Raw genomic sequence first — 25,173 nt, 5'->3', positions numbered from 1 at the left:
CTGTCTTCAGGAACCGGTTGATGAGGCTTCCACGTGGAGTCTAGACTAGGAGAGGGCGTCACTGCAGATGGAGATCCTCTGGAGATCTCAGAGGCCAGGTGTTGATTGTCCCAAGTTTAGAGCAAAGAAGGAGAAGGTGCGTTTGCATAGGGTGCAGCAGGATGTTGGAGAATGCTCTCCAGGGTTGTCTAATTAGTAAAAAAAATAGGCTTGAGGCCTACCCAGTCTGGGCACTGACAGTCTCTGGCCACAGATCACTGTCTCTGTAAAGGTGTGATTTTGTGATCAGTGTTTTATCTGAGCCTCTAGCACGTGCCTTGCCATCTCTTTCTTAAACAAAACAGTGTTGGTTATTTTTAACATTTTTCTTACACTGAGATAGCACATGTTCATTGAAGAAAAATTAGACAATACCGATGAGCAAAAGAAGAAACCAGAAAATATTTTTAGTCCCACTGCACGAGGAAAACACCTGTCACTATTTTGGTGTATGTCCTCACAAGTGGCTTCCTGTGCGAATAGACCATTATGGATGGAGGTGTTCACAGCGTTGGTGTCATGCTTGACCTTGTTTTGTCACCCGTTTTTTATTGTTCACCAAACAATATTTGTGAATGACTTAGCATGCAGCAAATGGATATGTCTTGGGGCATGGTTATCTGTTGTGTGGCTATCTTTTTTTTTTAGACTGAGTCTCGCTCTGTCACCCAGGCTGGGGTGCAGTGGCGTGATCTCAGCTCGCCGCAACCTCCACCTCCCGGGTTCAAGCGATTCTCCTGCCTCAGCCTCCTGAGTAGCTGGGATTATAGGTGCCCGCCACCACACCCAGCTAATTTTTGTATTTTTAGTAGAGACGGGGTTTCACCATGTTGGCCAGGATAGTCTCGATCTCCTGACCTTGTAATCCACCTGCCTCAGTCTTCCAAAGTGTTGGGATTAGAGGCGTGCCGCCGCACCCGGCCTCTTGTAATTTTTTTCTTTCTTTTTTTTTTTTCTGCTTATAAGTTTATTCAATGCAAAAATAATTTACTGAGGTGGCTGACCACATCCACGACCAAATACTCTAAACTGAAATTCGGTTGCTGACCCAGCCCCAGCCTCAGCTTTCTCATTGACACCGGGGGGGACAGCGCTCCATCTGTGGGTGTCTCTCTGTCTGTGGGTGTCTCTGTCGGTGTCTCTCCTGTCTGTGGCTATCTCCATCTGTCTGTGGGTGTCTCTGTCTGTGGGTGCCTCTCCCCATCTGTGGGTGTCTTTCCCCATCTGTGGGTGTCTTTATCTGTGGGTAGTTCCTCTGTCTGTGGGTGTTCTCTGTGGTGTCTCTGTGAGTTCCTGTGTGTGGGTGTTCAGGGTGTTTTCATCTGTATCTCTGTATCTCTGTGGGTGTCTCTGTGGGTGTCTCTGTCTGTGAGTGTCTCTCCCATCTGTGGGTGTCTCTGTCTGTGGGTGTCCTTGTCTGCGGGTATCTGTCTGTGGGTGTCCCTGTCTGTGGGTGTCTGTCTGTGGGTGTCTGTGGGTGTCCCTGTCTGTGGGTGTCTGGTCTGTGGGTGTCTGTCTGTGGGTGTCTCTGTCTGTGTGTATCTGTCTGTGGGTGTCTCCCATCTGTGGGTGTCTCTGTCTGTGGGTGTCTCTGTCTGTAGGTGTCTCCCTGTCTGTGGGTATCTCTCCCCATCTGTGGGTATCTCTCCTCATCTGTGGGTATCTCTCCCCACCTGTGGGTGTCTCTCCCCATCTGTGGGTGTCTCTGTCTGTGGGTGCCTCTGCCTGTGGGTATCTCTCTGTCTGTGCGTATCTCTCCGCCTGTGGGTGTCTCTCCCCGTCTGTGGGTGTCTCTCCCCATCTGTGGGTGTCTCTCTGCCTGTGGGTGCCTCTCTGTCTGTGGGTGTCTCTCCCCGTCTGTGGGTGCCTCTCTGTCTGTGGGTGTCTCTCCCCATCTGTGGGTGTCTCTCCCCATCTGTGGGTGTCTCTCCTCATCTGTGGGTGTCTTTCCCTGTCTGTGGGTGTCTCTGTTGGCTTCCCCTCTTGTGGGTCTTGCAGGTCAGTCATGCTGCAGACCTTTAGGCCGCAGCCTGCCAGTCTCCAGATGGCTGTGGCATGGGATAGCAGACACCCTCTCCAGGGGCAGATGGTGGTAATCACAGAGATTCTGGATACCCGGGTGGGTGAGGTACCAGTAGAAGTGTCTCCAGGCAAACTTCCTTCATGCAGCCTCAGGACTTGAGAGACTGCATGACCTTCAGGACATGAAGGTTGGGCACATTCTCATCTGCCAGCTCTGGGTCTTAGGCAGGTGGACATTCTTGGCCACCATGACTCCCTCCTTAAAAAGGAGTTCATAAATAGCAGTCTGGTTCTTCTTAGGCATCAACATCTCTGCGGCTGTAGGGTCCAGGGCTGGAAAGGGCAATTTTTTTCTAACTGATCCCTGCTAATGGCATCTAGATTGTTCCTGGTTTTTCACCATAGTAGGGCTGTGATGAGCCTCTTGGTGCATTTCAGATGACATCTCTGGATACAGTTACAGAACAAGCATTTTTGAAGTTCTTGAGGCATGTTGCCAAGTTGTTTCCAGAAAGCTGCACAGATTTATTCTGCACAGCCTAGAATTCTAGAATCACAGGGTTCTGCTGCAGCTAGAATTCTAGAATCGCAGGCTCCTAGGGTTGCAAGGACCCTTTGGAGTGTCTACCTCCTCTCGTGAAGTGTGGGAATTCATGGCCATGCAGAGGGAAGCGCTTCAGCTTTGGGGCCGGTGACGGCAGTTTCACTGCCTCTGCTTGCTGTGTGGGACCCACTGATGGAACAGACGAAGGGATTTTTGTCCTGGCCATTGGCCATTGCCATGCACTTTGCGTACCCCATTTTGTGTAATTCTGACTACAACCTTGTGGGCTCTAGGCAGGTCATTGCCGTTGTGCAGGTGGGGTGTTAGGCCACAAGAGATGAAATAAGCTGCTGTCCCTAGCTGTTGAGTGTTGATAGGACCCTAGGGTTTTTCCGGCATGTAATAAGTCAATTCCCCGACCCTGTGCTTGTTACCTCTAAGCTACATTCTAGAGCAGACTTTTTGCCCACACAAGCCTTAAATGTGGGCTGGGGACGGTAGCTCATGCCTGTAATCCCAGCACTTTGGGAGGCCAAGGTGGGCAGGTCACCTGAGGCCAGGGGTTCAAGACCAGCTTGGCCAACATGGTAAAACACTGTCTCTACTAAAAATACAAAAATTAGCCAGGTGTGGTGGTGCACACCTATAGTCCCAGCTACTCGGGAGGCTGAGGCACGAGAATTGCTTGAACCTGGGAGGCAGAGGTTGCAGTAAGCCAAGACCATGCCATTGCACTCCAACCTGGGCAACAGAGCAAGACTCCATCTCAAAAACAAACAAACAAACAAACAAAACCTTAAATGTATTTTTGAGGCTGTGTTTAAAAATGGGGAGATTTTACACAAAATATCCAGATTTCTGGATTCTTTGAAGAATCAGAAGGTCTGAAGATACTGAGCCTCACATTCCTGCACACACAGCGGCGTGGCTAGAGCCACTGCCTCCATTAGTTTCAGTTTACCACAGACCCCACCCCTCCCTGTTGTCCCTGTCTCCAGACCGCAGAGTCAGTTGCCATTGATCATGTGCGTTTGTTGTTTTTTCAAAGTAGAGAAGTATTTCTTTCACGCTTGTTGTCTCTATCAAAAACGGGCAAGTGAAAGATATTTCAAGAAATCAAAGAGGATTTTCTTTATAGTAACTACAAATTTCTAGTGTGTTTCTCATATAAATAAAATGTGTCCTGTATGTAGTCAGGGTTCCTCAGAGAAGCCCGAAGCTACAGAACATAGATATAGAGAGAGATTGACTGTGGAAGCTTGGCGAGTCCAAAATCTGCAGGGTAGGGCTGGCAGGCTGGGGACTCAGGAGCGCATGGCCGCGGAGTCCTAAGGCGGTGCGCTGTGGAATTCTTGCTCGGGGAAGATCAGTCTTTGTTCTAGTAAAGCCTGCAACTGGTTGGATGCGGTCCACCCACACTGCGGAAGGGAATGTACTCTCCTTCTAGTTCACCAGTTTAAATGTTAATCTCATCCAAAAACGCCTTCACAGAAACATCCGGAATAATGTTTGACCACATATCTGGGCACCGTGACCCAGCCAAGTTGACATATTAAATTAACCCTTGTAGTCCCTTTTTAAATTTACACCCATTGCAACTTAGGTCGCTGCTATGGAGCAAGCCACAGAACCTGGCCTCTTCACTCATTTCCCCGGGCTGACCCATTAGGCCTTTGAGTCACCAACACCCACCTCACTAGAGAACATGCATAAGGAAGAACCTCTGCTGTGATTCGTCAGTGTTAACACTTTTTTCTTTAAAGATGTCTCATGCCGAGCTTGGTGGCACACGCCTGTAATCCCAGCACTTTGGGAGGCTGAGGTGGGAGGATGGCTTGAGCCCAGGAGTTCAAGACCAGCCTGGGCAACATAGTAAGATTCCATCTCTACAAAAAAGAAAAAAAAAAAAGTAGTCTCATAATTATGACAAACCACTATTCCAGATCATGGATAATAATAGTCAGAACAGTTACATTGTTGAAAAAGGAAAAAAACAAAAATGGAAGCAGTCGCTTTCAGCTTTGTAATACTGCAGCAAATGTCATAGTAGACAAGGATTTGTTTAGAGTGGGAGATTAGTGGGATCTCTGCTGACGGGGGTTCTGGCTGTTTAAAACCACAGGAAGGAACTGGCAGTTTTAGGGGCTAGGTCCCAGCTTTTCAGGACAGTCCTAGGACCCGCAAAGAGCTGCCATCACCGTGCTGTCCTCGGCTGTGGGTCACTGCTGGTAAGGCCTGTCCTACACTGCAGGACGCAGGGGCACAGGCTGAGCGGCTCCCACCAAGGAGGCAGGAGCAGCGGGTGGAGGCGCCGGGGCGGACTGTCCCTCTCCTGGAAATGGAGTGATTTACATTTGGCATCTGTTTGGACCGGAGAGTGGGAATTGGCTTTGTAATTTCTTCTGTCATGCCGCTCTCAGAAAATTAAGCTGTTTACCCGACAGACTATGGAAGGTTAATGGCTCTTCTGGGAAAGGTCAAGTGGTCATTTGCAGGGAGGCTGTGCTGAATAATCGGAAACGGCAGAAGAATAAAGCCTAAAATCGCATCTGACTCCTCCTCCCGGGCTTCCCCCTTTCTTTCCAGCATCCACGGGTTCCTCTTTGTGGCTAGAACATTCACGTCCTAAGTGGGGCTGCCATTGGCTGGGTTAAACCAGTCACAGGAGAAATACATTGCATCTCGTGTGTGTGGAGATGACCAGGCCTTCATATTTAAAAAAATTTTAAGTGCTTATATTTGCTGTGTCTCTAAAAAAATGTTTTCAGGTAACCGTTGGCCTCAAAATGCCTTTTTGTTTTTCTGAATGAATAAGGAATAAAGAAAAATTCTGGGCACTATAAAATCAAGCCCAGATTCAGTTTTTTAAAAAAGAAATGTTAAAAGTTTCTCATTTTGATTTCTGGAAGTTCGTGTTCTCCTTAGACTCTAAAGATTAGCATGCAAAGACAAGGTTTTGATTGTGTATTTTAAGTTGCACGTTCAGTTTTTTAAAAATCCCATCCAGGACTAAATTTAAACATAAGAAAATCCAGGTTTATTTCACTTTAGAAGAGGCTGCAGGGAACATGAGGCCAGCAGAAGTGGCGCGCATGGGTCCCCTTGGGAGGTTTTGCCAGATGATGGGAGGTGCTTGCTCCCGTCCACCCAACCTCCAGCTCCTCCAGCTGGCCCCAGGGTCGCTGAGGGACAGGGGTCTGGGCCCAGAAGCCCCCAGAATCCTCAGCTCCAAACAGAGCTGTACCTGTCGCAATGGAGTAGTTGTGCTGATTTCAGGTTTTCTTTTGTTGCTGGGTAAGCATTTCCCATGTGGGGCACTTTCTTTCCTCCGTCCTGGCTTACTTCCACACATCACTTCCTTAGGGAGGCCCTGCCTACCCACCTCCATGCCCTCCTTCTCCTGGCACAGGTGGGCAGGAGGGGACGAGGGTCGTGGCCTTCGAGGGCCTGCAGAGGGCCTTGCCTGTGGTGGCGTGGCCACCCTGGTCCTCAGCAGGGTGCTCAGCAGATTCCAAGGTGTTCCCAGGACCTGGACCTCCCCTTCATTCCTTTTAACTTAGTCTCAGCTTTCCATGCCTCTCCTCCCTCCCTGTCCTCAGCCCGTCCCCCGCCCTGTTCAAGCAGACTGCCCATCACCTGGGTCCTGCCCTTGAGAATTTTTCTGTGGGCTTCTGTGCCTCCCCACCAGACTGTGAGTCCCTGGGGAGCAGGCCTGGGGCTGGGAGTGTCCCCGAGTCCTGCAAAGGGCTGTGGAGCATCTGGGATCGTTAATGCCAAGGGGGACAAAGGTAACCTGGGCCATTTGCAGCAGCAGCCAGTGGAGGCCCCTGAACCTGGTGTCCCCTCACCATTTCCTGAGAACTCTGGACCCCACCAGGGTCCAGAAAATCAGGAAATCATCAGACCAAAGTAGCTGATTGTCCAACTGGGAAAAGAAAAGGCAGTACTTTTTTAGGCCATGTAAATGCAAAACATACATTTGAAGTCTGCATCTAAGACATGAACTTAGAGATTCTAAGCCTGTTTTTGGGGGTCACTCTAAAAGGGAGAGCATTTTCAGGTCCCGTCTCTGTGAGCCTGTTCACAGCATCCCAGCCAGCCTGTATCCCTGTGTCGTGACCCCAGAGCACAGAGCCTCAGAGGCTGTGGAACAGGCCTGGGGTTCATGTGGAGAGTCCCAAGCCCACTTCACGACAGGAGATGCCCACACCTTCAACAAACAGACTCCAAGCTCCAAAGATGCCTAACAGGGGTGTGGTAAGGGACCAGCCCTGGCAAGGCCCAGGTTTGGCTGAAGCCGGTACCTGCAGCCCAGCTTGTAAATTTAGCCGGGAAGCGTCTGAGGCAGGCAGTGGAGGATGCCCAGGGGTGAGCGGGTCATCCAGCAGGAGTGGCCGGGTGGCTTGTACAGCTTCAAGGCGTCAGGCTGGGCAGAAAGGGACAGGCAGAGTCCCCGGGAGTGGCGAAGCTGGAGGAAGCGCACAGACCCAGGGCAGCTCCCGGGGAGCTCAGTTCTCACACCCCAGGTGGTCATATAACACATTTCAACCCCCCAAATTGAACAGGACCGTGTTTATTTTTTCCTTCCCTCAGCTTATATCTTATTGCCTGTGTCAGCCTGGGTGAGCGGTTATTTATAATAATATTCTCCTATCTCATCGGGGCAGCTTCTGCATGCAGGGTACCAAGTTAATAACTCTGCATGCGTTATTTTGTTCAAGCTTCACCGCAATCCGTGAGGAAGGTATTGTTTGTTGTTCGTTTTGCCCATTTTACAGATTAGGAAACAGGCCCACAGGCGTAAGCACCCCAAAGTCACACCGTTGGAAGGCAGCGAGATCTGAATGCTGAAGTCAGCATGCGCTCTTCTTCCCTCTCGTTCTCTGCATACGTGCTTTCTCCACGGCTCCCAAATCCGAAGGGCATGGCAGGAGGAGAGGGAAACCGATGTGATGGTGGATGGCAAAACATTTTAGTGGTTCCAAGCATCAAGCCCCCTTGCGTATTCTTGGGTTTCAGTGAATTGCATCTTCAGAGCAGTGCAGGTTAAACCACTTTCTCCCCTCGTTGTAGTCAGTTGACTTTGTTCAGCCAGAGCTGGGTCTGGCCCGCCATGTGTCTGGACTGTGTGTGTCTTGAGGCTCAGTGCGACGTCATCGTAGGGTGGGCTAGGCCGGGCTGCAACCAGCCACCAAGCCAGCTGGCTCAAAGAGCAGTGGGGCCATTTTGAAAAAGGAATGCTCCCTCATGCAGAGCCTGTCTCCACCTCCGTGAGACAGGGGAGAAAATAGTTGTCTTCTCATAAAAGCATCTGGCGCCCGTGAAACCTGGCACCTCGCTTGACCTCCGGCTAATAGGGGATGCAGCAGGGTGCTATGGAACTAATGGAGTTCCCTTCTTCAGCCAGCAATTAGGGGTTAATTATTAGCAATTAGGGGTTCGCCACATGCCCTGTGGACCTGCTGTTCCTTCCCAGGACACAGGTCACTTGTCATTCTCTGTGTTAGCAACTGGAACCATCTGCCCTCCGGGTCCCCTGTTAATCATTGCAGCAGGGTCCCCAGGAGGCTGACAGCAGGGGCACGTTCTGTGTGACCCATGGCGTTCCTGGAGCTGCTGGCTGCTGCGCTCTCCCTGCTGGGTGTGGCGGCCGCCACCGGGCTCTGTGGTGCTGGTCCCCTGCGGTCATTCTCAGCGTGGTGCCTGGACCGCCCCTCAGCCCCGGCTTGGCTCTGCAGCCAGCAGGACAGGCCCGGTGCTCAGCTCCCAATGCTTAGCATCCTGCACTGAGCTCCTCGTGCTCAGCTTCCTGCGCTCAGCACCCCGTGCTCCCTTCTGTTCTCTCCTAGGCGTTACTACAAGGAGACCTCTGGCCTGATGCTGGATGTTGGTCCCTACATGAAGGCGCTTGAGGTACCAGCCCTGGTTCTGTCCCAAGCTCTCTTCAGACCTCAGGGCACCTGGGACTTTTTGGGTCTTTCTTGGAAAGAGGCTGTGCTTAATTAGCGTATGAATGGCCTTTTGTGTTTCCACAAAGGCTGCCCTCCTATTCCGGGCTCCCCTGGCCGGCCCTCGCTGTCCTCGCTGTCCTCCCTCCCCATCTCTCCCTCCCCGTCCTCCAGTGGGCACAGCCCCCCTCCCGCCGTGGACCCTGCCGCTCTCCCAGCTGCTCTCTGCCACGCTCTTCTTGGGCTTGTGGCTTCTGTGTCAGTGCTGACCACCGGTCTCGTTCCTGACCCTGGGCATCTGCAGCACCTCAAGCTTGACGGGTCCTCACTGGCCTCCTTCCTGACTTCCCTTCAGTTTCCAAGAGCATCTGTGGCCAGGCCTCTGGGAGGGGTTCCCCCAGGTCCACTCTGGCCCAGGTCCCATCAGCCGCCCCAGGTCAGCCTCATATCCCATCCCATCCTCACAGCTGTAGCAGCTCCTGCCTGCTTGCCGTCAGGTGGGAGGGAGAGGCAGAGGAGCAGATGGAGCCCCGGGCTTGACCCAGGAGGCCTGTGATGAGCTGGGAGTGGGCAGGGGAGAAGAGGGGAGAAGAAGGGGAGAAGGGATGAGAGGACGGAATTGCAGGCGAGTGAGCAGAGCACTGCTTTGCTGGCCCTTGGGAACCCTGTAGTTTTGCCAGCTCTTGGATGCCTTCTGCCGTGGGTAGGCCTTTGAGTGAATGGCAGGGTGCCTGGTGCTAGATGACCTGAGTGACCCGAGCAGCCCTTTCTGGAGTTGTGAGGCTCCTGCCTGTGAGATGTGTTCTCAGGCCCACAGCATCCTGCTTCTTCAAGGCCCTTGACTCCTGGGGGCACATTTGGGACTGGGTTTCCGTGGCTGGGCATACACCTGTTCCTTGATCCCAAACCCATGCCATATCCCTCTCTCTTTTCCCAGTATGCCTGTGGCATCAAAGCCGAGGTAGTGGGGAAGCCTTCTCCTGAGTTTTTCAAGTCTGCCCTGCAAGCCATAGGAGTAGAAGCCCACCAGGTAGGTTGGCGCCTTGTGAAGTGGGTCGGGGGAGACAGCCCCGTCAGGGAGGCCCTGGAGTTTGGAATGGATTGCAGGACTCAGGCAGCCTGTGGGGTTGGCCGGGCAGCCAAGCGTGGGCTCCCTGTGAGAGCTGACCTGGCTGGGAAGGAGGGGGAAGGCAGCAAATGAAATCCACTGAATAGTTTCAACAGTGAAGTTACTTTCAATGTGAAAGCAAGAAGCAGAAATGCCTACGGCTTTTCCTGAGTTTTTGCTGCTTCTCTGAAAGGATAAGAATTGACGAGTCCTATCAGTGTATTAATATATCTCGCTGACAAGACAGTGTAACAGCAAGATTACAACAATATGGAAGAAATAATCAAGTCACTCATTTTGCGACCTTTATATTTTGACTATTTTGGGATAGATTGCTGGACGAGGTGGTGCATGCCTGGTAATCCCAGCTACTCAGGAAGCTGAGGGATGAGAATTGCTTGAACCTGGGAGGCGGAAGTTGCAGTGAGCTGAGATCACGCCACTGCACTCCAGCCTGGGTGATAGAGCGAGACTCCTTCTCAAAAAAAAAAAAAAAAGGAAAGGAAAGAGTCCACAGCTGCCCCAGGCTGTCCTGCTGCCTCCTTGGAAGTGGGCAGCAGAAGTATGGGTTGGGGGTCCCCCAGGTGTCAAGCCTGGTGCGTGTTTCCCCTGTGTACATTTCAGTCCAGAACACTGGTGCCTCATGGTGCTTTGAGTCTAGACACTGTACCTTCACCTGCCCTGAGATCCATAGAGATGTCAGAAGATGCAGGCTCCCTGGAGTCCCCAGAAAACACCTGGGAAATGTCATGTTAGTCTGTTAGAGAAGGAGAGGTTTGTGTTTTGAAAGAATGAGAACTGCAGCAATAAATAACCTGGCTTTTTACTACCTTGCTTCATAGAGCAGAATTTCTTTATTTTGAGAGATTTCAAACATACAGAAAAATAGAGAGAACGATACACATCCCCATTATATCCATCACCCAGATTCAGTGGTTAAGATTTTGCCACGTTCCTTTCTTCTTTCCTCTTTTTTTTCCTTTTAAAAAATTTACTGGCTGTGTGCGGTGGCCCACGCCTATAATCCTAGCACTTTGGGAGGCTGAGGCAGGTGGACCACCTGAGGTCAGGAGTTCAAGACCAGCCTGACCAACATGGTGAAATCCTGTCTCTACTAAAATATAAAAATTAGCTGGGTGTGGTGGTATGCTCCTGTAATCCCAGCTACTCAGGAGGCTGAGGCAGGAAAATTGCTTGAGCCCAGGAGGTGGAGGTTGCAGTGAGCCGAAATTGCACCACTGCACTCCAGCCTGGGCAACAGAGTGAGACTCCATTTCCAAGTAATAGTAATAATAATAATAATAAATTTACTTTTTTTTTGCTGTCACATTTTAAAGCAAATCTCAATTGTATCCTTTCATATTGTAGCATGACATTAAAAAAATGGTGATTTTTAGACATAACTACAATACATTAAAACCCCTAACATGGCCAACAGGCACACAAAAAGATACTCAATATCATCATTCATCAGGAAATGCAGATCAAAACCCCAATGAGATACCACTTCACACTAATTAAGATGACTGTATAGTTAAAAAAAAATAGAAAATAACAAGTGTTGCCAGGGATGTAGACAAATTGGAACCCTTATCTATTGCTGGTAGGAAGGTGAAATGACAATGTTGCCACAGAAAGCCACTTTGTGGTTCCTCAAAGTTAAACACAGAATTTGCCATATGACTCAGCAACCCATTTCCAGGTCTATACCCAGAAGAACTGAAACAGGTGTAGCAAACAAAAACTTATACACAAATATTCATAGCAGCTCCGTATACAATAGCCAAAAGGTAGAAAAAACCAAGATGCCTGCCCATCAACTGATGAAAGGATAACCAAATGTGGTGTGTCCATACAGTGGAATATTATTCAGCCATAAAGAGGAATGAAGTTCTGACACATGTTACAATGTAGATGAACCCTGGTAACATTATGCTAAGTGAAGGAAGCCAAACATGAAAGGACACATATTGTATCCTTCCATGTATAGCAAATGTCTAGAATGGGCTAATCCATAGAAATGAAAAGCAGGTTAGTGGTTGCCAGGAGTCAGGGTTGCATGGCAATGGGGAGTGCTGCTTCAGGGTATGCGGTCTCCTTTTGGGGTGATACAAATATTCTGGAACTGGGCTGGGCATGGTGGCTCACACCTGTAATCCCAGCACTTTGGGAGGCTGAGGAGGGCAAATCACTTGAGGTCAAGAGTTCGAGACCAGCCTGGCCAACATGGTGAAACCCTGACTCTACTAAAAATACAAATGTGAGCCAGGTGTGGTGGTGCACGCCTGTAATCCCAGCCACTTGGGAGGCTGAGGCGGGAGAATTGCTTGAACCTAGGAGGTGGAGATTGCAGTGAGCTGAGATCACGCCACTGAACTCCAGACTGGGCAACAGAGCCAGACTCTGTCTTAAAAAAAAAAAAAAAAAAAGAGAAAACAAATATTCTGGAACTGGACAGTGGTGATGGTTGCACAACGTTCTGAATGTGCTCAATGCCAGTGAACTGAATACTCTGGTCACAGTCATAAATTTTATGTAGTGTGTATTTTACCACAATAAAAATTTTAAGACCACCTAAAAAATTAACAGTGATTTTCGTTAGTATTATTTAATACCAACCCATATTTAAATTTCCTTGACTGTCTCAGAAACGCTCTTTGACCGTTGATCTGTTGGAATCCAGTCTGAAGAAGCCCCGTGACTCGTCTGAGGTTTTTGTTTCCTCAGCCTCTCTTCTTAGCCTTCCAGCATGGAACATTTGAAATGTCTATGTCAGTAGAGAGGGCAGCTCAGGGAACTCCTAGGTACCCATCACTGTGCTTTAATAATTATCAACTAATAACCCTTTAAAATTGTTTTCAACTTTTCATTTTGAAGTAACTTGACACTCACAAAAAGTTGCAAACATAGTACAAAACGTTCACATGTGCCCTTCACCAGCTTCCCCATCATCATCAAACGATGATAAAACCAGGAAATCAACACTGGCACAAGGCTGTTAGTTAACCTAGAGACCTTATTCAGACACCATCCGTCATCCCACTCATGGCTTTCTGGGGACACATTGCATGTAGCAGTCATGTCCCTAGTGTCCTTTATCTGTGAACTCTGATCACCAGTTGAGGAGGTGTCTTCCAGAGTTCTTCATTGTCGTTACAATTTGTCCCTTTTAATAAGTATCTTTTTTTTTTTTTTTTTTGAGCAGGAGTCTCACTCTGTTGCCCAGGCTGGAGTGCAATGGCCCAATCTTGGCTCACTGCAAGCTCCACTTCCCAGGTTCAAGTGATTCTTCTGCCTCAGCCTCCTGAGTAGCTGGGATTACAGGCACCCGCCACCAAGCCTGGCTAATTTTTGTATTTTTAGTAGAGATGGGGTTTCTCCATGTTGGCCAGACTTGTCTTGAACTCCTGACCTCAGGTGATCTGCCTGCCTTGGCCTCCCAAAGTGCTGGGATTACCAGTGTGAGCCACTGCACCTGGCCTTAATAAGTGTCTTGTGGGAAAGTACTTTGACACTATGTAAATATTCTCTTTCTGATCATTAGTTCTAATTTTGGCATCTCTTGATAATTTTTTTTGAGACGGAGTTTTGCTCTTGTTGCCCAGGCTGGAGTGCAATGGTGCCTCAGCTCACCACAACCCCCGCCTCCTGGGTTCAAGCAATTCTCCTGCCTCAGCCTCCTGAGTAGCTGGGATTACAGGCATGTGCCACCATGCTCAGCTAATTTTGTGTTTTTAGTAGAGACGGGGTTTCTCCATGCTGGTTAGGCTGGTCTCGAACTCTCAACCTCAGTGATCCGCCCGCCTCGGCCTCCCAAAGTGCTGGGATTACAGGCGTGAGCCACTGCGTCCGGACTTCATTGGTGTATTTTATGTGTGGCCCAAGACATTTCTTCTTCCATTATGGCCCAGGGAAGCCAAAAGATGGGACACCCCTGCTCTAGAGGTTTATGACCAAAATACTGTATTTAAAGCTGCTAGGAATAATTCTTTTTTGTGGGTGGTATTCCACCAAGTGGACGCTCTTTGAATTCATTTTCATTTTGATGTTTAGGGAATTGGCTTAACATTTACATTTGTTTTGCACTTATGTAAAATATTTATATGGTTCTAAAATCAGATCCACAAAGCAAGACATATTCAAGGAAGTCTAACTTCTGTTCTTTTCCTTCTATTTTGTTTTTACCTGTCTCTTGTAGGCAGCCATGTTTATAAATATCATAGCTGTAAATATTTTATAAATATTATAGCTTATTTTTTATTTAAAAAATAAGCAACTATGTATATATTTGTATTCCCCTCATAGGATGAATTTAAGAGACAATAAATTCTCAAAATAATTTGCTTTATATATAGAGAGAAAGGCTAATGCTTTAATTTGAGTTTAAAAATCAATATTTAAAAGTTTATAAGTAGGCCGGGCATGGTGGCTCACACCTGTCATCCCAGCCCTTTAGGAGGCCAAGGAGGGCAGATCACCTGAGGTCAGGAGTTCGAGACCAGCGTGGACAGCATGGTGAAACCCCATCTCTACTACAAATACAAAAATTAGCCGGGCATGGCAGCAGGTGCCTGTAATCCCAGCTACTGAGGAAGCCGAGGCCAGAGAATCACTTGAACCCAGGAGGCGGAGGTCACAGTGAGCCGAGATCGTGCCACTGCACTCCAGCCTGGGTGACAGAGTGAGACTCTGTCTCAAAAAATAATATAAGTCGTATGATCACAACCATCTCAAACAGCCCCCTTCCCCCAACCCAAAACCCAAACAAAAACAAAACCCTGCCACTGCCCGGAAAGAAAGACCTGGCCGTGCGCAGCGGCTCATGCCTGGAATCCCAGCACTTTGGGAGGCCGAGGTAGGCAGATCACTAGAGCCCAGAAATTTGAGACCAGCCTGGGCAACATGGCAAAACCCTATCTCTACAAAAAAATGCAAAAAAATAAATAGGCAGATGTGGTGGCATGTGCCAGTGGTTCCAGCTACTTGGGAGACTGAGGTGGGCAGATTGCTTGAGCCCAAGAGGTTGAGGTTGCAGCAAGCTGAGATTGCACAACTGCACACGAGCCTGGGCAACAGTAAGACCCTGCTCAAAAAAAAAAAAAAGAAGAAGGAAAGGAAGGGGAGGGGAGGGGAGGAAGGAGGGAAGGAGAGGGAAGGAGAGGGAAGGAAATGAGATTAGCTGTCCAGATGGCATTGCTGGTGATATTTGGATGGTCTGACCTTGGGTGTTCTCCCTGCCTTTTTCTTTTGGCATTTTCAGTTATTTTCACAGTCAGATTCCTTCACATTTCAAATGAGATACAGCCCATCCCCCAAAGAAGACCCCTCATGGGGGTCTAGTGAATCTGGGTTTGTCGTTTTCGGATGCTGGGGCAGTGCGTCTGGGAGGGAGTGGGGCTGTGGATTCCTGGCGGGTCACCGTGGCTGCTCGCGGTTTTGGTCACTGCCGCTGCCATCCACCCTGAGCATCTGTGGCCCTGGAGAGCGAAGGACTTGTTTCCTCTGGTGGCTCCGAGCATATGTGGCAAAGCTGTGTCTCATTTACCTCCCACATCATCCTCGTCTCCCACCCTCATGTGACGTTTCTGCCTGTCCCTTTGACAGTGGAGCAGCAACTGCATGTTGCGAACGTCCCCACCCTGCCGTTTTCCTAAAATGCTCACTAACGTTATTTGACTCTCAGGATGTGTAGACATTTTAAAGCAGTATTTCAAGATAAGGCCGTTTCAAATGAATGTGTCTTATGCACAGGGTAGTAATTCTCTGTTCCTGGCTTTTTTATTTTTAATGAAAAATGCCTGCGAGGACTTCTCTTGCTGCTGAAGTGCCAGGCTGTGGCAAACCTTACATTTTTCCAGTTGCTTTAATCAATAAAGTTATCACCAGTCATTTCCCTTGATCACTGCTGCTTCCCGAGACCCTGACCTGCTTCTTGCTGCTGAGTTTTCAGTGTGCACTCAGAATAGACATAACTCCCCAAATCCAATTTTCATTTTAACCTTTCCTCAGTAGCCTAGAAATCACAGATTGCTGGTATTACGCTCATAGATTGGAAATTCAAACCTTTTAGAGGCAACCTGGCCCTTTCTAGGATCCAGTAATAAGGCAAAGAATAACAGACCTTAAAGGTTACTTCTAGAAATATCTAATTCTCACGGTTTAAGCTTCTGAATCAGTGGATGGTTTTATGGTTTCATGTGAAGGTTTTGGCAGTTTTCCATCATCATAAGAAGTTCTGTGGGATGCAGGTCGTGCAGATTTGGTGGAGATTGAGACTGTTCAAACCAGAGCACTTAGTTATATGTAGCAGCCAAGGAGCCTGGTCCGGAGGGGCCCGTTTCACAGGTCAGGAGCCTGAGGCTTAGAGATGAAATACCCTGTCATAGGTGCTTCAGGAGGTAAAAGACAGGATTTCTCAGGCTGGGCGCAGTGGCTCACACCTGTAATCCCAGCACTTGGGGAGGCCGAGGTGGGTGGATCACGAGCCCAGGAGTTCGAGACCAGCTTGGGTAACATGGTGAAACCCTGTCTCTACAAAAAATACAAAGAATAATGGCATGGTGGCTGGCACATGCCTGTGGTCCCAGCTGCTCAGGAAGCTGACGCACGAGAATCGCTTCAGTCTGGGAGGTGGGGGTTGCAGTGAGCCGAGATGGCACCACCACTGTACTCCAGCCTGGACAAGACAGAGACCTTGTCTCAAAAAAAAAAAAAAAAAAAAACAAAAAAAAAAAACCCGGATTTCTCAACCTCGACACTTGACGTTTTTGGGCTGGATCATTTTGTGGTGAGGGGATGTCCTATGCGTTGTAGGGTGCTAAGCAGCATCCCACTGTCCACCCACTACATGGGACTGCCCCCTTCCTAAGCTGCGAAACCAAAATTGTCTCTAGACATTGCCAGATGTGCCCTGGGGAGAACCGCAGCATTAAGAGAACGGTCACAGAGAACTCTAGTACTGAACCCAAGATTACTTTGCCAATGAGGAGTGAAGCCGGGCTCCAAACCGTCGTCTTCCAGCCGCATCCAGTGCTCTTAGCCATAGCCCAGCTCTCAGGAAGGGCCAGCGGCGCAGCAGAATTTCTTAGGGAGGTGAGGAGGTTAGGGAGGATCTCAGGTCGGGGGGTAAAATTCAAAATCAAAATCAAAGGAAAAGGTCAGTAAAATCAGAAGCGTCGAGAAATCAAAATCAAAGGAAAGATAAATCAAAATCAAAGGAAAAATTAAGAAATCAAAATAAATTCATCAAAATCAAAAGCGTCAATCGAAATCAAGATTAAATCGAAATGCAGATCAATCGAAAATCAAAAGATCAATCGAAATAAGCGCGTCAATCAAAATCAAGAGGATTCGTCACGGCGAGAATGCAGGGAAGGATTCACAAGTAGGGAAGAGGATTCAGAAGTAGAGTGCGGGAAGGATTCGTCGAGATGCAGGATTCGATTAGGGTAGGATTAAGGATTAGGTCGTTAAGGGATTAAGGGTCGAGGATTCGTCGTCCGGTGGAAGAGGATTCTGGGGTCAAAGATCACGGCGAGAAATCAAAAATCAAAGATCGAGAAATCAGAAAAACAAAGAGATCGAAATGAAAAATAAATCGAAAAACTCAAAAGATCAATCGAAATCAAAGTCATCCAAAAAATCGAAAAGATCAATCAAAAAGATCGAAATCAAAGTCAATCAAACAAAGATCAATCAAAAAATCCGTCAACGCGAAATAAGGAATTCGTCGAAATCGAAAGGTCGATAAAGTCAAGATAAATCGAAATAAAATTCGTCGAAATCGAAAGATCAATCGAAATCGAAAAGATCGAGGAAATCCGGAAAAATCAAGAGTAGATTCATCCGAGGAAAAATCAAGATCATCAGCGGAAAATCAGATCGTCGAAATCAAAGAAATCAGTCGAGGCTCGGAAAGATTCGTCGAAATCCGTCGTCGAAATCCGGAAAAGATCAATCCCGGAAATAAAGGTCGAAGTCGAAATCAGAAGATCGTCAGGTCAGATCAATCGGGTGGGGAGCATTTCAGGTGGGGAGTAAGGAGGATTTCAAGTGGGGGAGTAGGAAGGGATTTCAGATGGGTAGTAGGGAGGATTTCAGATCGGGGGTAGGGAGGATTTCAGATGCTGGGAGTAGGGAGGATTTCAGGTGGGAGGGTGGGCAGGATATCAGGTGGGGAAGGTAAGCAGAGGCTGCCGTGATCCCTCAGGACCTCCTCATGGCTTGTGCCCTCAGAACTGCCTTGAAAAATGGGGGTGAGGTTTGCAGGCTTATCCAGAAGCCTGGCCATATAAACTGGAGGGTGCCCTACCATTTCATTCCATGATTCTCAGGGCATCAGTCCTAACTATAGAGGTCTACGGACAGTCTGTACCCCTAGGGGGAGGCTGGTGAGTGGGGAGTACATGTCCGTCCACATGGGGGCAACTCTGGGCCAGTTCTTTCTGCTGTGGCCTCCCTCCCCCATGGGTATTTCCACGGAGGCCTCCCTGTGAACTCTGTTGACTGAGCCCCGCCTCCTGGCCGTGGGCATTTTCTTTGGGTGTCAGTGTGGGGATGACCCTGCTCAACTCCTGACTGGGAGCAGGCTGGCCTGCTGGGCGGTGCCCACTTCCAGCACTGAAAGAATGGGCCCAGGAGGGGTTCAGTCCTCCTGCATCCTTGGTTTGAATTGGAAACTCTTTCCACCGATGCCGGCACCTGGCACCTAGCCCTGCAGCTGTGGGTGTGAAACTGACGGGAGTCGCAGGAGCTTCCGGCCCTGGCCTCGTCTCTGTGATGTGTCCTAGTCATAAGGTGCTGTGAGACCTCATGGCTTAGTTTTCCTTCAGAGTTTTTCTCCCTTGGAGCCTTTTTTTTTTTTTTTTTTTTTTTTTTTTTTTAGTAGATTTTATTTTCTTCTCAAAACACATGTATTTAAAATATCTGATTATGAAGCAACTCATGCTCATTAAAGGAGCTAGGAAAAATTCAGAAAAGTACAAGAAAAAAAGAAACCACTCATCATCCCACCAGCCTAGAATAACACCAATCATGCTTGATCTTGCCAACTTTTTGTGTCTAAATATACATTTTTAACACACAATTGGGATAATCTTGTATCTGCTATTTGAAATCTGAGTTTTCCCCCTTAATATCCTATTGGGAACATTTTTTTTAAACTTATATTTTAGGTTCAGGGATACGTGTGCAGGTTTGTGATACAGGTACATTGTGTGTCTTGGGGGTTTGCTGTGCAGATTATTTTGTCATCCAGGTCATAAGCGTAGTACCTGATGGGGTAGTTTTTCAATCCTCACCCTCCTCCCACCCTTCACCCTCAGGTAGGCCCTGGTGTCTGTTGTTGCCCTGTGTCCATGTGTATTCAGTATTTAGCCCCCACTCATAAGTGAGAACAGGTGGTATTTGGTTTTCTGTTCCTGTATTAGTTTGCTTAGGGTAATGGCCTCCAGTTCCATCCCTGTTGCTGGAAATGACATGACCTTATTCTTTTTTAGGGGACAGCTTTCTTTGTGCTTATGTAGGCACTTTAACAAAGCAGTTTTCACAGCTGCATACTATTCCACTGTTCAGACTCCTGTCATGTTCTTGACCATTCCCTATTGATGGAGATGAGGCTGCTTTGAATTTTGCTCTTGTGCATGACCCTGATGACTACATCTTGTATGTACATCCTCTTGTACATTTCTGATTATTTGCTCCAAATCCTAGTGATGTGGCTGGGAGGCTGTGATGCATGTTGCTTATTTCTGTTTCAGAAAGGTGTGTCCATTCACCTTCATCACCTGCTGCGTATACAGTTGCTTGTTTCCCCAAGTCCTTACCAACACTGTGATTTCTGGCTTTTTTTTTTTTTCAAGTAGTCTTTGAGTTTAGTCTTGTTCCTTATGAGGGTGTCCGACCACAGTGACAATCACTCAGCATCGCACTGTCTCCAGGTCTCTGTGGGAGCCTGGGTTCCTTTGGGACCTGGGTCCAGGGCTCATCCTAGAGTGAGCCGTCATCTCAAGGCATCTCCCTGGGGGATATGAGCCCCCTGGGGCTGCAGTTACAGACACTGAGCTCACTCCACCTTCACTACCCAGCCCTGCTGCTTCCCGCCCTAATCCTCCTGGCAGAGCCCCAGGATAAGGACAATATTTGTGAACCACGGAAGCTCTTCGGCACTGGAAGTTTGCACTCCAAAGCATTGCCGCCTGTTAGACGAGGTTTCCCTCCAGCACCTAGGACGCTGAAGAGGAGACCAGGGCAGGCAGGCATATGCGTAAGAGGGAGGATTGACAGCTGCGGGGCCCGACCTGGGACACCTGCCTCTGAAACTGTGGCGCCTCCCCCCGGCTCTCTGGATTCTGGGTTCTGGGAGGTCCGACCTTTCATTTTTTCTCCACCTCACCCCCAACCATGTTGTGTCTGAAAGGAAGCGAAGCCCAGCCCTGGCAGGTGGAGTATTTTTATTTCCCCTGACGGTGCACCTCCTGACCTCTATCTTCTTGCCAGTGATTTTTTAAATCCTAAATGATTTGGCAATAATTGCTCCTCCTTGCGTGATTATTACCCTTCACCGATAGTAAATCTGGGAATCCCCCGGGATCCTGAGTGCACTTTGGTATGCGGAGCCCACAAGCTGGCCTGGACAGGCATCGCTGCTCCGGGCAGCTGTGCACCCCGCCGGCCCTGGCGTCCCAGCCCCCAGCCTCCGCCTCCCTCACCGACAGCTTCCCGGAGCTCCGCCTGGATGCAGCCTCGCTTTATCCCACAGAACCTCCATGCTGTTCCTGCATGAGAACTCTTCTTCCGAGTGACCATGTTCCTCTGGTCCCGTCTCCGTGGGCCACATCCACAAATGTCCCAGCCCAGGAAGAACCGAGAGTCTCTATTCTGGGAGGGAAACGTGTGTGCTGTCTGGTTGTGTGTGTGGGAGGAGCATGCACACAGTTTTATTTTCCCCAGAAGCAGGGAGGTATAGGATGACATGTAATATTTGAAGACCCGTTCCATTTCCAAGGAACCTTCTAGCAGGATGGCCCTGGAGTCTCTGGCAGCAGAGGACATGGTCCTGAATTGGAGCGCTGTGAATGTTCACCACGGACCTCACAGTTTGAAGACAACTCCTTGAGAAGGTTAGAGGGGACTCGAACACGGGAGCTCTGGCCAGCCCTGCTGCCAGATGCCAGCAGCCATGGGGGCTGCCCAGCCAGCCCTGGCTTTTCCTGACCCTTAGAGTGCCCTGTGTGCGTGCAGCGGACACTGGGGCTGGTCCCATTCCAGGGAGCACGCGGTGCCACTGGCTGTTTCTTGCCTGGCCAGGAGCTGGTTTGATAGACACAAAAACCTCATTTGGATTTGGCAGGATTTTCCCTAACATCAGTCATTCTGGAAAAAGCACTTTGAATTTTTACCATATCTGGGTATTTTTACCGTATCTGGGTACTTGCCACTAGCTCTATTTACTTCACATTTCTTAAAATTGATTCATTTTATTACTTAAATAAATGTATTTTAAAAGGAACTTTTGATGACTACTATAAATGGAAAACCAGAATCTCTCACTTACCATAATAGATTAATCTAAAAATAAAGACCACATGATGACATTAAAATGTATGTCCTTGCTCTGCCTGGAGTCAAATAGTATGTCACCCGTGTGCATGACACACTCTGGGAAGCACAGGGGTAGGGGGAGGAAAGACCAGAGAAAATCCGTGCAAAGTATGAAGTATAGAGCACCACACCAGGAAGACGTGGTTTTATTTCAAGCACCTTATGTCTCGCAGTGGCTTGCGGCTACCAGCAATTGGCAGAATTCTCAACATTGCAGCCCTCAGCCACCTCCTCCGAGCTCTCTCTCAGCACCACCATCCCCTGTGGCTTCTCTGAGGGAGGCCCCTCTGGCCTCTGCTTGACTGTGATACTTGACGAGTCCATGCCAAGTGGCAGAAAAGCTCCGGGTTCAGCTGAAACTACCTCCCTGGCCTCAGGGGGCCTCGCTGGCTCTGTCTTTGTCCTTTATCAGGCTCCTGGCGATTCCTTGGTTATCTGAAGGCCTGTTTGGACGCAGTTCCCAGGACAGTTGCTTCAGGTTTATATGTGTGTGCTTTCTGGAATTCATGGCATGGCCTGCCCTGGTGAATGGTGGGGAGATGGATAGTGAACACATGTGTGGTAACCCCTGCTGGGTGTATCCCACCTCTCCTCTGTGTCCTACAACCTGGTTGACTCCTTTTGCCTATCAGACAGAGCAAAGCTCAGAACTTCACCTCCTCTGGGAAGCCTTTCCTGACCACCCCCAAGTCCAGTAGGTCAGGAGATCAGGCCTCACAGCCTCCTGTGCGTTATCCCAGGCCCTGATGATGAGACTGTGGAATTACCTGATTAACGTCTGTCTTTAGCACTTGTTGTGAGTTCCATAAGAGCTGGGACTCATCGGTCTGATTCACACTGTGCGCCCACTGCCTGGCCTGGCACCGGCCCACGAAGGCCCCAGGCAAAGGTATCAAGTAACCAAAGCAAGGGCGCCTGCTGCAGGTCGTCGGGCCCCTCTCTCTCTCTGATATGGTGAAATAGAGAATTTCCTCAACAAAACCTTTCCTCATGTTTCTGTTTCCTTTTTAACATGTTCAGATAACTTATTATGTCCTGGCCCTGTGCTGGGTGCTTCACTAAGATGATTTCCTTTAAATGCCACACCAGTTATACCCATTTTATAGATGGAAGTGGAGGCTGGCCCAAGGTCACACAGCCAGCAAACAGCAGAGCTGGGATCTCCACCCCGCTGCTCTAGCTCAGCGTGAGACAGGAGTGAGTCTGTGTGTCTGCTGGCCACATCAGGCCCAGCCCCCCTTTCTGTGGTCCCCTTCCCCCAGATGGAAAGCAAATTTGGACCCATCCTTGCAGGCAGAGTCCAAATCGATAGGCCCCACACTCAGTAAGACTCCCCCGGCTTGGGCGTGCTTCACCGTCCTCGTTTCATTTTGTCTTGATTTTGGTTTGTGTATTTATCGGTCAGCCCCACTTAGCATCTGAATTCCGGGGAGGAGACCTGTAGTTTTTTTGTTTTTGTTTTTGTTTTTTGAGACAGAGTTTTGCTCTTCTTGCCCAGGCTGGAATGCAGTGGTGCAATCTTGGCTCATTCTCCTGCCTCAGCCTCCCAAGTAGGTGGGATTATAGGCGTCTGCCACCATGCCTGGCTAATTTTTTGTATTTTAATAGAGACAGGGTTTCACCGTGTTGCCCAGGCTGGTCTGGAACTCCTGGGCTCAAGTGATCTGCCTGCCTCGGCCTCCCACAGTGCTGGAATTACAGGCATGAGCCACCGCGCCCAACCTACTTTGAAGCTTTTAATCAGATTTTGGAGTAGGGCAGTGAGAGGAGCTGGTTGGGGTTTTTTTCTTTAAAATTATTATTACTTTTTTTTTTTTTTGAGACGGAGTTCATTTGTCAGCCCAGGCTGGAGTGCAATGGCCGGACCAGCTCACTGCAAGCCCGGGCCCCGGGTTCACGCCATTCTCTTGCCTCAGCCTCCCGAGTAGCTGGGATCAGGGCGCCGGCCACATCAGCCTTCCGCTAGTTTTTTGTATTTTTTTTTTTTTAGTAGAGACGGGTTTCACCTTGTTAGCCACAGGATGGTCTCAATCTCCTGACCTCGTGATCCGCCCGTCTCGGCCTCCCAAAGTGCTGGGATTACAGGCTTGAGCCACCGCGCCCGGCCACTTTTTTTTTTTTTTTGAGACCGACTCTCACTCTGTCACCCATGCTGGAGTTCAGTGGCACAATCTTGGCTCACTGCAACCTCCACCTCCCAGGTTCAAGCAATTCGTGTGCCTCAGCCTCCCAAGTAGCTGGGATTACAGGTGCATGCCCGGTTTGTATTTTTATTAGAGACAAGTTTCACCATGTTGGCCAGGCTGGTCTCGAACTCCTGACCTCAGTTGATCTGCCCATCTCATGGGATTACAGGTGTGAGCTACCACTCCCAGCTGTTTTTTCTTTAAATTACATGTATTTATGTAAAAAAAAAAAAAAAAAAAAAAAAGCATGACTCCATTTAAGCAATAACACATGTTAACGTGGCGAAAGAAGACCCACAAATGACTGACATTTCGGCCACACTGGCGGGGACTGTACGACTCCCTCCACTCTACGTAGGTGACCAATGGGAAGTCTTGTCTGTGCCTCATAAGTGTGTTCAGACACAGCCGGCCTTGCCATAATGCAGAGCACTCATCTGCTCAAGACACATTTGCTGAGCATCAACCAAGTGCCAGTTGTCAGCCCAGATTCCTTGTCCTGAAGGAGCTCCTACTTCTGGAAGGGTGGGATGAGCAGAGTCCATTATGCACTATGACATGGGTGGCACCAGGGTGCGATCCCAGAGTGCTTTGGGAGGGCCACGCAACCCAGCCTGGGGGCAGGGGAAGGGTGGTGGTCACGGGAACTGAGTCCTGAAGGCCTGGGAGGAATTAGCCAGCAGAGGAGGGAGCTGAGCAGGCAGAAGGTCAGCACATGCCCACAAGCTATTTTTCTGGTGTTGATGAGTATTTCCAGCTATTGTCATTTTCCCTTCGCCCGAAGGACTTCTACATTTCTTGTAGGGTAGATTTCTAGAGCAGCGGGGTGGAGATCCCAGCTCTACTGTTTGCTGGCTGTGTGACCTTGGGCCAGCCTCCACTTCCATCTGTAAAATGGGTATAACTGGTGTGGCCTTTAAAGGAAATCATCTTAGTGAAGCACCCAGCACAGGGCCAGGACATAATAAGTTATCTAAATGAGCCAAGATTGCACCACTGCACTTCAGCCTGGTCAAGAAGAGCAAAACTCTGTCTCCAAACAAACAAACAAACAAACTACAGGTCTCCTCCCTGGAATTCAGATGCTAAGTGGGGCTAAGTGATAAATACACAAACCAAAATCAAGACAAAATGAAACCAGGACGGTGAAGCACGCCCAAGCCGGGGGAGTCTTACTGAGTGTGGGGCCCATCGATTTGCACTCTCCCTGCAAGGATGGGTCCAAGTGGTGATGAATTCTTCCTCTTCGGATGTCTGAAATATCTTTATTTCATCTTCGTTTGGGAAAGATATTTTTGCTGGGTACAGAATTCTAGATGGGCATTTTTTTCTTTTACCGCTTAAAAGATGGCACTCCACAGTCCTCTCACTTGCATTGTTTCCAACAAGAAATCTAACATCTTATCTTCGTTTCTCTGTATATAAGTAGATAACATGTCTCTTTTTTGTCTGACTGTTTTATAAGATTTTCTCCTTGTCACTACTTTTGAGCAATTTAATTATGGTGTGCTTTAATACAGTTGTCTGTGTGTTTCTTGTGTTTGGTGTTCATTGGGATCTTGGATCTGTGGATTTATTGTTTTTATCAAGTTTAGAAAATTGTCAGTCACTATTTCTTCAAATGTATTTGTGTCTTCTCTCATCTCACTTTTTTTTTTTTCTAATTTTGAGACAGGGTCTTGCTCTGATGCTCAGGCTGGAGTGCAGAGCAATGCGTAACTTCAC

At 48.7% G+C, this 25,173-nt stretch overlaps 1 protein-coding gene and 1 pseudogene across 5 annotated transcripts in view; one reads left to right on the top strand and one right to left on the bottom strand.

The window, feature by feature from the left end:
• The window catches only part of LHPP (phospholysine phosphohistidine inorganic pyrophosphate phosphatase), a 150,105-nt gene that overhangs the window by 25,787 nt on the left and 99,145 nt on the right, over window positions 1-25,173 (top strand). For all 5 annotated transcript variants that reach the window (XM_003904380.1, XM_009215576.3, XM_031652005.1 and 2 more), the window contains exons 4-5: window positions 8,455-8,518; window positions 9,491-9,583. In XM_003904380.1, coding sequence (XP_003904429.1) covers window positions 8,455-8,518; window positions 9,491-9,583 — 157 coding nt within the window. The remainder of the gene's footprint in view (window positions 1-8,454; window positions 8,519-9,490; window positions 9,584-25,173) is intronic.
• On the bottom strand, window positions 943-2,371 carry LOC103887802 (annotated as a pseudogene).

This window comes from Papio anubis, chromosome 11 (assembly GCF_008728515.1).
Source record: "Papio anubis isolate 15944 chromosome 11, Panubis1.0, whole genome shotgun sequence".
Lineage (NCBI taxonomy): Eukaryota > Metazoa > Chordata > Mammalia > Primates > Cercopithecidae > Papio > Papio anubis.
The sequence above is the reverse complement of the archived record's forward strand: the minus strand, read 5'-3'. Positions and strand labels throughout refer to the sequence as shown.